Genomic DNA, 13,810 nt, shown 5'->3' on the forward strand with positions numbered 1-13,810 from the left:
TTGAGACTCTGTTTATCACTTAAAGTCATCCTTCCTCAAACAGATCAGGAAGGATCCAGGCGGTGTCTCTCACCTCTGGATACCCCCATGTTGGGTCCCATCTTGAGCCGAGGGTGGACATGGATGATTGTGCTCCACACCACATCACAGGAGAAATGTCCTGGCATGAACTGCATGGTGGCTGCCAGGTAATCTCGGGCCTGGTAACTCTCTTCTGTGTTGTAATCTGTGTAACACATGGAACCACCGGCAGGATCTGAAATCAACTCAATGGCTCAATGCTCTGACGCATACGTGTTCTGACGCGGCTCCCCTTTGGGAGACTCGGAAACTAATTAACAACTGATCGGGGCAACGGATGGAAGCCAACTATGACACTACGACGAGGACAGTTTTCTCTGGGCTTTCCTGTCATAAAGCGGGAGGAGAACATAGGTGGAGTTTAGGAATTTCATGGTTTTCAGCATTTGTCATCAAATGTCTGATTGGCATCTTAGTCAAAGACATTAACAAATATATGGTGTGCCTAAAATTCTAGATTTTTCATGTCTTTCTTGAAAAACAACTCTCAAAACCCATGTTAATCACCTCATTAAAGCTGAGAGCAGTCAGGTGTTAGTTTGCCTGGAGGCTTGTTCAGAAAATAAGTTTGGAGGTGGACCAGAGCCACTTCAATTGATTAAAAAAACACTCAAAGCTTTTGACCTTGCTCTGCACACAAACATGTGAGCCTTGCCAAAAGAAAGTAGAAAGTGACTTTATAAAGGCATTTAGGCCAGAAACCTAACAAATGTAGACACTTTAGGACCGCTGCTACCAACAAGTGGCCCCAAATTAAGATGACTTTAAGAGCTCAACACAGATTACAAAACTGGGAAGAGCATTGCTGCAAAAGAGTTTGCAGAAGAGCACATCAGCACTCCACAGTGGCTTTAGAAGAGATTAAGACTACGCAGGCAGAAGAGGTCGCTGCTTATCCTCAGGAAACCATCATCCAAACCCTGAAGCAGAGTGGAGCAAACCTCAGCACCTCAGCTTTGCTGCACCAGGGCCTGCTCAGAGTCTTCCCCACGATGAGGAAAGAGCCAAAAGAGCAGAAAGACAGATGACTTCAGAAGAACAAACTCCGCCTTTAGGAGGCGCCAACTCACTGCTCAGACCTCAGCGACAGAGACGCTCAGGAACGGCCTGAAGAGAGCCAAACACCTGAGAATGAGTGAAGCAGCTGTGTCAGGAAGAATGAGCTGAAATTCCTCCTGAACACGTGCAGGTCTGATCCTCAGATACAGGAAGCACCTGGCTGAGGTCACTGCTGCCACAGAGGACTCAAAATGGTTCGCTTACTTTTCCCACCAGCAAAAGATTTTTATGGCCGTTCTCGACAAACGACATCATCTCGACATCAGAGTAGTCACTTTTATGTGTTTATTGTTTGAGACCTATACTTGGTCTAACTGGGAACACACCCGAGAGTGAGTGGGCTTGTTGGTGATTACTTGCCCAACCTCCATCACCTCCACTGTTAATCCTCTAGTGTTTCCGCAGCCTAGGACTGTGATCAGGCCACATTTTATGACCAAAGAATTTAGAAAATCATGAACTTCCCAAAGGTTCACATACTTTTCTTGCCACTGTGTCTGTACACCACCCAACATTCACCCTGTGCTCGCGCTACGCTAGGAGCCGCGCACGTTTACAGAACGACTGCTCGTCACTTCAGCTTTTCTGTATCTGCTCACCATCAGAGGTGTTGAGTCTCTTCCTGTAGACTGACTCCGTTTTCCAGATGTCCTCTTCACTCTCAGCTACCAGCAGAGAGTTACACACATGACTATCGTGGAGGTCCTGCAGCAGCATACGCTACACATACACACACGCACGCACACAAGGAATAACACACAAACATTTGTACATTCAGCTCAATTGAAAGAATGAAAAACAACCTTTGGTTACTGACTTCAACATCATGACTGAAGTAAACTGAATTGGGAGTTTGAAGAACTTTGAGCAACATTAACGTCACTAGTTTACACAATATTATAGTTAGCAGCACCAGTTTCCCCTCCTGGTTTTTATGTCTCCTATCACAAAAAGTGTTATTTTAAAGTGTAACTCCTATTCTTCGGTGTTATCAGAGACAGTAGTTTGCTTCCCTTTTAGTGGGAGCCTTTTCTTTTTAAATGGTTTTGGACTGTAGTTTGTGGAGCACCGTAATGGTTACCTGATTCACTATTCTGCAGATTTCACCGATCTTCCTCACCACCAGTTGGTGCAACTGTAAAGACTCTGGCAGCTCCTGATCGTTGTCTTTCTTCTCCATATCCTGAACAGTAAAGCACCTGGGAACCACAAACAACCACAATAAATGTGAACGTTGAATCTTTTCTGGACAGATTAAACAATATCTGTTTTGAAAATGTAGAAGTTATCAACAAAAATAGAATCCAAGAAGAGGTCTGACACAACCTCTGGAGTCCTCAACAGTGGCTCCATGTGACAGACTGGAACAGTATTTTCTGTGGAATGCCTGACCTGGAATGGGAGTAGACTTTGACTCGGTCCTGGTGGATCTTAACAATCAGCCAGAATTCAGGCATCAGTGGTGACTGACACTCCTGTTCATCTAAGGTTGGACTCTCACACTCCGACTCACTGCTGCCACCATCATAACCTTCAACATAAGCAGAAAAGTCAGATCCGCTTCCATGAGGAGGCTTTTGATTCACCCCACTGCAGCTTTGTGGAGCTCTTCCAGTTGTTGTTTCTCAGTATAGTCTACTGAGTGTGTGCACATCGTACGATGACTAGAACATCTTGGAACTTTTGGTCAAGGACAGTTTTTCCGAGCCTTTATAGCTAGAATCACCAACAGTCACAACTCATTCTCTCTTATAGTTTCTGGCTGTATGATGTGATTAGTATCACATTTTAGCCAATCATCAAACTTCCAAACCTCTCGTCCTGCACATAGAACTTACCCTGCATATCCGAGTCCAGGCTCCCTTGGCTGGAGACGACACTTTGAACTCTGCTGGGTCTGAGTTTGCCACAGCCTGATGATGGAGAATGGATTTTTTAAATTTTACACATCATACAGTTTTTTCCTGAACACAAGAAACAACTAAATCAAAAATGTGTGTTCACATAGAAATGGCAGTGAAAACAAATGTACCAAATAATGTACAATTTGATAAATATTAATTGTATTTTTTTGTCTTTCCCATATACTAGACTGTTGTTGCAACAGAAGTAGAATCATTAACAGAGAAAAGTAAGTAAAAACACTTTTATTTACCAAACATTGCAAATGTACCATGTCAATTGAAATACTTTTACTATATCATAAACTGTACAGTTGGTGAATATTTCACTCTTAGTAGTGCATTTAAACTCTGTCTCTCCATGTGCATCACCTGTCATATACTCCAGTAACACACGATCTCTCTGGTGTTGACCAACTGTGGTCATATCCAAAAGTTAACACATTGAGTTATTCTCGCACAAAAACATGCAGAAAACTCAAATTCCTATCTAGGAAATCGTTTGTCTCACATGTCTACTGAAACTGAATCAAAGTTTAGCATTTTCATTTACCCAACTTCATACTTTCATTCAGAGTCCAACAGAGACTAGAAAGTTTATTAAAATGTTCCTCTAAACCTGTGAATTACAATAATATCACTACTGGTATAAAGAGTTAAATAGTGGTAAACCTTTGGAAATGTGGTATTATCAGTGGACCACCTCAGGAGAGTTCAATTCATGCTTTTCATTAGTTATGTTCCTGACTCACTGTGAGAGGCTGACTGTGTGGACTCAGCCAGGCTGGCACTGACTGGGGTCTTGGGGGGTGAAACTGCCTCTGTGCAGCGTTCAGGGAGGAGCGGAGGACTGCTGGCCTGACCTTTGTCCCCATCTGCGCCGAGCGAATTCAGTGAATCTGCGTCAGGCTTCACAGCTCTGACCGACTCTCCGGTTTCTGGAGACGTGTCTCCGGGAGCTTCGGCAGCAGTGGTGGCAGACATCTTGTTTTCACTCTGCAAAAGAAGAAAAGTCAAGATTAAAGATAAATAAGAGAATGAGGAAGCTGGACTAAATGTGGCTAAGTTTGTAGAGAACTTGTGGAACAGCAGCTGTGCTTCTGAGGGACTTTCACTATTGTAACAGTCACAGAGATTAAAAAATAGACAAGCTAAAATTAGCAAGCATACTATAGACTTAGACAGGTGTTTGTGTCTTTGGACACGAATCGTTACCAACACATATTTTAGTCTGACCTCACTATCTGCCTCCAGTGGCTGAAACTCCACCTCCTTCTCCAGCATCGCCTCCTCTACCCGTCCTCCAGAGCTGCAGGGGTCGGCTGTTTGGAGGGCTGTGGCAGGTTTGGACAGCCTCCTGCTGGCTTGGATCCTCTGGGGGTGATGTCTACTCAGGGACATGAAGTAGAAGTTGTCCTGTTCGGCATTCAGCACATAGCCACATAATGATATCCTGCGAAACTCCTGCAGGATGCAAAACATTAAAATAATCAGCTTATGTGCAATACTGAAGGATCACTGACATCTGACCTGTCACATATATCAAAAACAGTATTTACTTGTCACGTATGTACATTTATCACTTGCACAAGCAGACAAAAAGACCCCATGATGCCCAGGTCAGTCCATCAGTAAAACTACCAATGTGTGGGTGTGTGTTCATGCCTCTCTGAATTTCTCCAGTGATTGCTCAGGTCCAAACACAAACTGCAGTGGGACGTCTTCAGAGTGACAGTGCGGTCGACCGCTCGAATGCACGATATGTGCAGCCACTTTCTGCAGTGTTGCCGAGGAGACAGTCCCGGAGTGAAGCAGCGCCGAAACAATCTGGTCTTCAAGCATCCAGCGGATCTTGAAGACAGGCAGCAAATCATCCTTACTATGTGTGTGTGTGTGTGTGTGTGTGTGTGTGTGTGTGTGTGTGTGCGTGTGTGTGTGTGTGTACAGCCTTCAGCCCCGAAGGACACAGGAGTGTGGGCTCCAGGGCAAAAGTTAATGATGACCTTTCAAACAGTTCATCCCTCAAATAAACTCAGGCACAAAATGTGGATTTGGGTCAACAGTTTGTGTCATTGTCTTCAGCACAATAATGTTATCACCACATCTTGGGCTCAACCCCTTGATGTTGGCTTTCACACATTTATTTGCTCTCTTCTTCACATAATGATAGTTTGTATGCATTTAGATGTTGTGTCTCTTCTGTGATTTGACATTTCCATAGATGCTGCCTACTCACCTCATCCATTGTAGCCAGAATTGCCAACTTGTGCGGAAGTGGAAGTTTTGATAAGGGATCACAAGAGACCCTGATATCAGAAGAAAGAAGTGCCGTGAAGCCGATGGCAGCTGAACAGTTTAGAAATGTGTGAACAAAGTTTACCCATCTGCACCAGATCCTCTCAGACTGTCCAACGCTGCCATCAGCTCCTCATCAGAGCGGTAGGAGGAGGGTTGCCCAGGTGAGCGGTTGAGCGAGATGCTACTCTCTGAAGTATACCTGCACACACACAGCTCATCAGGGCTCAGCGTCAACCTTGCACTTTAAATTTAGGCCTCACACAAAAATGGAGCTGTTGACATTTATGTATTGATTACGGTAAATATCATTTATTAAGGATGAAAGATTAAAATTTTCATGGTTTTCTCTGATGGCACACCTTTTCCTCTTGATCCCAAAATTCTATCCAACATCAACTCAAATAAAAAAAGAAATAAAAATCTTTTAATGATGCATAGGGAGATCATTTTAACCTGTTATGGTGAAAGTCGGCCATGACCTCAATCTCCACAGGCAGTGTGAGGACAAACAGATCCATTGTCACCGAAAGCTCGTTCAGATTCAAACGCTGTAATGCTGCAGCGTTTTCCAAACAGGAAATGACCTCACCTGCAAGAACAACCTCCACAATAAGCACTGCTGTTTTCATTTGCTTATAGGCTGGATCCAGTATAATACTACAACTATTACTACTAATAATGCTAACAGTAATAATGCAGTTTATTGATAGATGCCTTTCTGGACACTCACGGTCACCTTCCACTAAATAAACAGATACAGTGAAAACCAAACAAGCAGGGAGCAAGCGGTGAATAATGGATGTGAAGTCCAAGTCCTTCCAGTCCCGTATTAAAATATAGGCAAAATAGGTGAGATATGAATGTCTTAGGTGTTCCTGTGATGACGGCAGGGCAGGACTTACCGAGGCAGGTAGGCAGGGTTCGTACTGGCATGGAGCCATGGCAACTTTTCACATTGACTGAACAGGTGACATGAACAAAGAGCGGAGGCAAGTCCATTTGTGGACCTTCAGCGTCCAGCAGAGAATCCCCATCAAGGATGCTGAAGGAGTCCTGGTCCTGGTTGACCGTGTTGGAGTCAGACATAGAACGGTCTTCTCCCTCAATGTGGGAGCAGGGCCCTTGGCGATCTTCGTACTCCACCACCAGGTCTGTGTCGCTCTCCGTCATGATGCCACAGCTCGACAGGTTTTCTGCTCACAAGACATCAACATCACCAGTCAGCTTGTTGTCAAACGCAAAACCAATACACCGAACTGATTGATTTCTTAAATCGATTCAAATATCTCACCATCCTCAGTAGATGGCTCTGCCTCCATTAGCATCTCCTCAGTCGCCCTCCTGCTCATCTCACCGTCCTCTGAGTCGTCCTGCCAGGGCAAAGATGTATGAACGATCATTGGCTTCATTGAATTTTGCTGTGTATGTTACGCCATTTCATTTTCCATGTAGAGATCTTATTTCGGATCTTCTGAATGGAGGAAAACAAAACAAATTGTGGACTCACGTCTTTTTTGGATGACAAAGGGCAATAGAAGTAGTAATGTGGATTAGATGGCACTGGTCTGAAGTACTGTGAGAAGACATCCGTGAACTTATCCTGTCAAAGGAACACAAGGATCCCAACTTATTGTGCTATTGGATCTTGATTAGCCCCAGGGCCATTTCCCCAGCCACGATCCTACCTGGATTATTTTATGCAGGTCTGGGTACACCTCACATTGTGGCTGTATCTGCAACAGCTTCAGAGGGAAGTCTAAATGCTTTGATGTCTTGGTCTCCTGATCCCCACCTGAGTCAAAAGGCTTCTTTCCAGATTCTTCACTCGTGTCCTCCATTTCAACACTAGAGCCAGAAATATTAACTTCAATCACAGACAGATACGAGAATGACGACAGCCAATACACACCTCATGGGTCTATGACCACACACACAATATCATATTAATACCTGGATGAGGAGGTGATGGTAGGCCTCTCCTCAGGCTTCTCCTCCTCACTGTCTCCAATTACGAAGGTGGTAGAGCGTTTGAAAGGAGTGGGGTAGTCGCTGCTACACTGGGCAGCACCACCATGTTCCCTGAAAACCCTGATATGTCCACAGAGGGTGTTGAGGAAAGAGGTGACATCTATCTCTTGCAAGGACTCTTCACAGTAGTCCAAGGCCATCAGGACATCTGGGGAACTGATGTTGCAAGACTGCTGCAAGCTGCGGTACACGCCTGTCCATCACACACAGGGAACACATACATACATACATTACGCACTCTATTCCTTTATATTACAAGCTAGTCCGCCTGTTTATTTGCTTGAATTATGTGATTTGTGAATCATGTTTTGTAGAACTATTTCCCAGAACTTGTAAAACGATGTCTATAACTTCACATAGCCCTAGAGAAAATGTGTCAACACTCTCCAGATGGGTCCACACAGAGCTTTTCGTTTGAGCAAGGCATCAGATGCCTACGTGACTAAATCTCAGTGCCACATCCATGAACCTACAGGCTGGCTATTACAGACCAACACCGATGAAGAAGAGCTTGTAAGGATGTGCTGGAGGATGGACGTCACCTTTAACAAAGTTCTGGTGGTAATGTTCTTGCAAAAGGCTGCAGTAGTTGGCCAGCTCCTTGTGTTTGTGAGGCTGAGCCAGGAGATCAGACCAAGGTGAAGGACTGCTGCGGTCCAGAGAGAGCGACCTGCCATAAACAGGAAATACATACTCAATGTACAGTAAGTTTATCTGCACTCTCAAAGGAGTATACAGTTAATCACATCCCAAGGCATTTTTTTACGCAGATCTCCACAGTACAGTCATTGTAAATAGCCAACAATCCTGGACCCCCCCCCACCCTCTCAAGGGTTCTAACCAATCAAGTCAGACAGACAGGACACTGGTCACATCAGTGAAGGCATGGTGTTGACAAGTACAGTAAAACAGTCTCAGCAGCAACACTGCAGCTAGCAGATCAGAGTATTCCGAAACACAGAAACGAGGAAATAAAGCTAATACCAGCAACAGGAAATGGCAGAAAATAAACCCAAACTCTGCTATTGCACTGCAAAAATTGTAGGATGCAAGAGCCTGCAGGTAGAAGCAGACCAGAAGGAAGAAGGTGGTTGATTGAACGGCTGGGATTGGCGAAAAAAAGTTTTCCCAGAGGAAACAAAAATCAAACATCTGAAAAACAAGCCCCCGAAGCTGAGCAGCATCTCAGCAGAGAAGAAAGGAGCGCTCAGAAGGAGAACCGAGCAGCAGTACCTGAACTTCTGCTGATTTATCTCCCAGGATGCAGCATCTTGAGCTCTGTACCCCGAGTAGAAAGATAGCCAAAGACACTCATGTTACATGGATGTAAAAGACTGAATGACTTTAAACACACTCCACAGGCCATGTCAGGCCCACAGCTGCTGCGGCAACTGACAACATAAACCCACCAAGAGCCTGGAGAACTTGCTAAACCCAAAGGTGGTGAGCAAAGAAAATAGGCTCCATCATGTGTCATCCGAATGAACTTGACATCCTCCAGACGTATTCAGCAGGATATGTACGGTAAAACGCTATATTCACTTTGGTTGCCAATACATGATAAAAAAAATTGAGCTCCCTGAACACTGGAACTAAAGTATTAAATTCAGGCTCTGCTGGTAAACTGCTGCCATGTGTAAAATCAGCTTTATATACATGAGACACTCCGGTGTTATAGTCGTAGATCAGGAGCTGAATAAGACTTAAGTCAGAACTTCAGAGCAATGCACATTAAGCTATCAAAACTAGACAAAAGACTATATGGACCTATAGTCCATAAGGCATAACCCTCAAGAACCATAGGAAATAGGTAAAGGCAACATTTAAATGAAGAGAAGCCAGGGCATCATATGGCCGTAGATATAGAAACTGGGCTCTGACCGAGGTTCTCAAGGTTCTCACTGAATTTTCCTGATATCTGACAGCCACAATGTGCTTCCAGCCCCACCTGTTGGACTCAACCTCAACAGCGGCATGATGTCGCAGACCCACGTCTCAGGACTGACCTTGAAATGCAAATGTAGACTGTCTGTAACTGTGAACGGAAGCTGGTTTCTTTCTCTCACCTGAAAAAGATGTCCCTGGGTTGGTGACTGGAGTTGGGATGCACCAGCTGCTCCTTCAGCTGTTCAAAAGAACAGTCGTAGATGTAGACTGGGCAGTGGAGCTGAGTGCCCTCAGTGGTGCTCTGTTGAGAAACCTGCCTGCTGAAGTTGAGGTGGAATTCTGCCCTCTGTGGTTCAGAGAACTGCACCCCCTCTCTTTCCCCAACATCTGAAAAAACAAAATTCAAAAACTTTTCTTCCCAAGCAAAGACTGAGCTCATCTATAAACAGAACACACTGACCAGATTCTGAGGTGCCCGTCTCTGTCTCTGACACTTTGTGGTCCCAGCTGTCTTGGTCAGGCCCGAGAGGGTCAGCCAGGCCTGTCTGGCCTTCAGACTGTGGTGACAGCACAGGAGACCTGGCTGTAAAGTGGCCACTGCTGGAGCTCCTCCTCAGTTTACCGGCCAGACTGAGGCCAGACTCTGACCTTTCCATTCCACTGGTGGAACCCGACAAGGAAGTAGTCTGGGACTTGTTGCTTGGAGTCAGAGTATCATCCTCCTGCACGCTGAGGTTACTCTGCTCAGCCTCCAGCCCTGACGCCATCAGCTTTAGAATATCTGTTTCAAACATCCAGATTTAATGTTCCTACCCTGTTAGAATTTGGTTTCAAATAGACGTTAAAGTTTACCTGTGAAGGAAGCAGGGAGGAAAGTGAGGAGAATCTGCTGGCAGCTGATGAACTTAGCATAGCACCTCCACTGAGGTACAACACTGCTTCTCTCCCCAAGGAAGGGCTCTTCATCCACAAGATCTGCATTACTAAAGCTCTGTGATGACAGGAGAGTACGTCTGCAACACCGACAGTCCTACACATTTGCTTTAGGATGCAGTTCATACAAATAATCCTTATTTAAAAAGTCTGTTGCCACTGCTGGATTTTAAGTGCATATTACATAGTTCTTCAAACATGAGTTCTTCAAACAGGGAGGGATTACCTGTAAAGTGCTGGTGGATCCCATCACCTCTTTGCTGCTGCAGCTGGTGTGAAATGATGTCATATTGTCCTGCCTGTCTGCAGGCTTCACACACTCCTCTGTCAAACAAATAAAACCAGCAGATATTTGCAAGGCTGATTAATGTGGGTGTGATCAATTGTGCATACAAGAGCATATGATGGGACCAGGCTGACCTTTAATCACAGGTAAGGAGAACGGGGCAACGTTGCCATCACGTTCACGCTCTAAGATGTGGTGCATGAAGGCACTGTGGTCGCTGTAGGCTAATGGGATTTCTCTGTCGTTCAGCTCATGCTCAAGGCTGTTGTGGAGGAGGTTGAGCAGGAGCTCATTGGGCAGACAGGAAGTGTTGTGAAGTTGCTCCTCGGGCTGCACCACTTGAAAAGGAAAGAAATGAAAGAATAATTACATAACTCTAAATCGTCATCAGTTGCTGCTTAGAAACCCAGACGCGTGTGATACCTGTGCTGAAAGTGAGGAAGAAGAGCTCCACCTGCTGACATTTTGGCAGCAGCTGAATGAGGTCAAACTGAAAAGGAACCATGTGAATTCCGTCCTCAGAGACCACAGCTTCTGCTGCATAAACAGAGGATTGGGGACAGTAATAGATGATGCAGGACAGAGGTTGGGAAAGGAACAATTGTAGAAAGTTCATCCTCATCAACCCTGTTTTTTTTTTAAATTCTGTTCATTTTTATTCACAATTATTGTCTGTTTTTCTATTGTAAAACATATGTTTCCAGTTGTAGGTTCTGGAGAGCATTTTGTTCACCTCTCGAGTCTTTGGGTCCACCCGGTTGAGAGAAAACTTGCTCTTTATTCTGGCACAATTGGCTCAAATACTCAAAGGTCATCATGGTGGACATACAGGCCAGATCTCTGGGAAAGATCTGCAAAACAACATGGATCAACTTTATCAATCACAAAAAGCTTCTTAAATGTCCACACAGCTGTACGTACTGCTTGAGGGACCTCCTGGTACTTGAGGCCCTGGAAGTAGCGACGCTGGTCCGTGCAGTTCGTCACGAAGCCATTCTGTGGTTCCACCCAGCACTCAGTCACAAGGTTCAGCTCTGTGTCTACATCTACAGCCTCCACCTCAGTGTCGTTGTCGTCATCAGTGGAAAAGCTTAAGTCCAATGAAAGAAAACAACCTCTTTGAAATAGGATTCTTCTGACGTCAGGACACAACATCCGAGCTCAGAGCAGAGCCAACCTTCTTACCTGTCCTTCATAGAAGCAGAATGAGGTGGAAACAGGATATACTGAACGATGCAAGAGTGACTCTCTCTGTCTGCATCCACGCCCGACATTCCCTGAAAACACAAACGCAGCATCCTTCCTTACAGCGATGACAACAAGAACTGAAAGGTCCAAGAGGAATCGGAAGTGCTGGTCTTCCTTTACCCTCATCGGCAGCTCAATCACCATGTTGACGATTCCCTCTCCGCTCCCCGCAAAGTGAAAACCTTCGGAGAGCCGAATCCTGCAGACGCATGGACACACAAACAACTCTCACAAAGCTTCACATTTAACTGAATAGTTGCGTAATCATTGAGGAAAAACATCTGTGTAGTCTCAAGACAAACCCAAAGAAAAATTGTGAAATAACCAACTCAAACATCACGTTTACATTTTTGAAAATGGCTTTAAAAGGTACTGACGGTCCTCCTGTTTATTCGTATATTTTCTCATAATAATCACATACAAGTTCAGATCATTCTATTATGAGTGGACACACAGGACCGTTTCTAATCTGATTCACTTTTGCGGTGATAAAAGGGTTTGTCAATTCTCTCCTGCTCTCGATGCCTCGGCTGGTTTCACCTCCTTGAGGACTGTTTAACGCACGCTTGGAGGAATTTGTGGTGTCCCAGTTTAATGTGTCCACATCTGATTTTACCAACATTTGTTATTCCAGGAGGATGAAGTCTCATAGGTTGTTTCAACTTAAGGGACAGATTTTCTGCTCAATTAAGGTTTGAATTTCAGTCACTTTCTGCATTTTACACAAATATTGAGGATAAATCGAGCATTAACCCTTCACCGGTCACATCTCGGCATTTCCATTTTCGATCACAGATTTATGTTCACAAACATACTCTGACAACATGCCAACTCACTCAGACAGCATAGACAGAATGTGAGCTACGGCCTGCATGGCCACCGCTGTCCCCTGGCTCCCGTGCACCGCCCACACCCAGCGCTGGTGCAGGAAGTAACGTGACAGCGACGCCAGCGTGGAGGAAGCTGTCCGACTGGCTGCCACGCTGAGGGGGCCACAGCTGCTGGACGGCTGAGGGAAGCTCTCCATGCTGAAGATGAATGGAGTCCTGAAGTCTAGCGGCAGCTTCTCATACCTCAAACACAACCACCCCATTGAAATGTTAATACAGATGTCATATGAGTGATATCTGAAAGCCTGCAGTTACCAATGGGTCCGATTAATGACTACGATTCGGTTCTGATTCCTGTCCAGATATTTTTAACATTCCAGTGAATGGCAGAACCTTACCATGCTTGAATAGTAAAAGAGAAGCTGCTGACAGGACTAATAGTTTAGTATTGCCATCAAGCACTAACAGGCACCCGGTTTCCATGTCTGTGTCACAGGCTGACTTGTGCCATAGAAAAAGCCAGTGCAAAACTAATCTACTCTAAATATCTGTGATCGTCTCTCAGCTCTCTTACCTTATGAGCAGCTTCTCCAAAGGTTTGTTGAGCACCACCACACAAGGTCTGTCTGACAGTGCTGACTTGGTAACAGGGAGGGATGGAGATTTGGATGGAGATGGATGAGCCACAGCTTTCCTCTTGGCTTTGGGGGTGGTTTCTTTGTTCTGAACACGGTGAGGGAAGCGAAGTTTGAGGATCTGTTCACGCAGCTCGTCAACAATCTGAGGTAGAAAACAAAGTGTTACAAATAACATCAACTCACGATTACTTAAGGCTCCATATAAAACTACGCTTCATGATAAATAAATGCACAATATGCAGCCAGAGCACTGATATGAGTGACTAAATAGACACCTTGTTCCGTGTGTGGGCTGAAGTTCCAATCGGGAAGCCAAGACGCAGGACCATGCAGGGCGTCTTGGAGATGAGACGAACCAAGTAGAAGGACATGGGAGCCTGATCTGCAGGGCTGTGGGGACATGATGTGGAGAAGTTTACCTCGGTTCCATTCAAATAGATTCATCATATGAAAGCTACTGGACATGTAAAAAAAAATATGAATAAGCAAGCATTTGGGTGTATGAGCATATACATACTGGGAAAAACATAATTAATATAAGAAATGTGTCTTTTCCTGTCTTAAAATGAGGAATTATGAGTAAAACTGAGAGAAATTGCAAACATTTATCCATCATGAAAT

General features: G+C 44.8%; 1 protein-coding gene across 5 annotated transcripts in view; it reads right to left on the bottom strand.

The window, feature by feature from the left end:
• The window catches only part of szt2 (SZT2 subunit of KICSTOR complex), a 46,368-nt gene that overhangs the window by 24,651 nt on the left and 7,907 nt on the right, over positions 1-13,810 (bottom strand). For 3 of the 5 annotated variants that reach the window (XM_029828932.1, XM_029828931.1, XM_029828928.1), the window contains exons 14-44: positions 13,465-13,579; positions 13,126-13,331; positions 12,558-12,794; positions 11,842-11,920; positions 11,659-11,750; positions 11,395-11,563; positions 11,207-11,324; positions 10,897-11,010; positions 10,608-10,811; positions 10,414-10,511; positions 10,107-10,245; positions 9,715-10,035; positions 9,434-9,641; positions 8,601-8,645; positions 7,910-8,037; positions 7,290-7,560; positions 7,025-7,184; positions 6,847-6,939; positions 6,631-6,709; positions 6,242-6,532; positions 5,793-5,928; positions 5,422-5,538; positions 5,278-5,347; positions 4,707-4,892; positions 4,278-4,505; positions 3,794-4,037; positions 2,979-3,053; positions 2,533-2,671; positions 2,222-2,339; positions 1,740-1,860; positions 74-226 (exon numbers count right to left, since the gene is read on the bottom strand). In XM_029828932.1, coding sequence (XP_029684792.1) covers positions 74-226; positions 1,740-1,860; positions 2,222-2,339; positions 2,533-2,671; positions 2,979-3,053; positions 3,794-4,037; positions 4,278-4,505; positions 4,707-4,892; positions 5,278-5,347; positions 5,422-5,538; positions 5,793-5,928; positions 6,242-6,532; positions 6,631-6,709; positions 6,847-6,939; positions 7,025-7,184; positions 7,290-7,560; positions 7,910-8,037; positions 8,601-8,645; positions 9,434-9,641; positions 9,715-10,035; positions 10,107-10,245; positions 10,414-10,511; positions 10,608-10,811; positions 10,897-11,010; positions 11,207-11,324; positions 11,395-11,563; positions 11,659-11,750; positions 11,842-11,920; positions 12,558-12,794; positions 13,126-13,331; positions 13,465-13,579 — 4,754 coding nt within the window. The remainder of the gene's footprint in view (positions 1-73; positions 227-1,739; positions 1,861-2,221; positions 2,340-2,532; positions 2,672-2,978; positions 3,054-3,793; positions 4,038-4,277; positions 4,506-4,706; positions 4,893-5,277; positions 5,348-5,421; positions 5,539-5,792; positions 5,929-6,241; positions 6,533-6,630; positions 6,710-6,846; positions 6,940-7,024; positions 7,185-7,289; positions 7,561-7,909; positions 8,038-8,600; positions 8,646-9,433; positions 9,642-9,714; positions 10,036-10,106; positions 10,246-10,413; positions 10,512-10,607; positions 10,812-10,896; positions 11,011-11,206; positions 11,325-11,394; positions 11,564-11,658; positions 11,751-11,841; positions 11,921-12,557; positions 12,795-13,125; positions 13,332-13,464; positions 13,580-13,810) is intronic. The other 2 variants (XM_029828929.1, XM_029828930.1) reach the window with 2 other exon arrangements.

This window comes from Takifugu rubripes, chromosome 20, assembly GCF_901000725.2.
Source record: "Takifugu rubripes chromosome 20, fTakRub1.2, whole genome shotgun sequence".
NCBI lineage: Eukaryota > Metazoa > Chordata > Actinopteri > Tetraodontiformes > Tetraodontidae > Takifugu > Takifugu rubripes.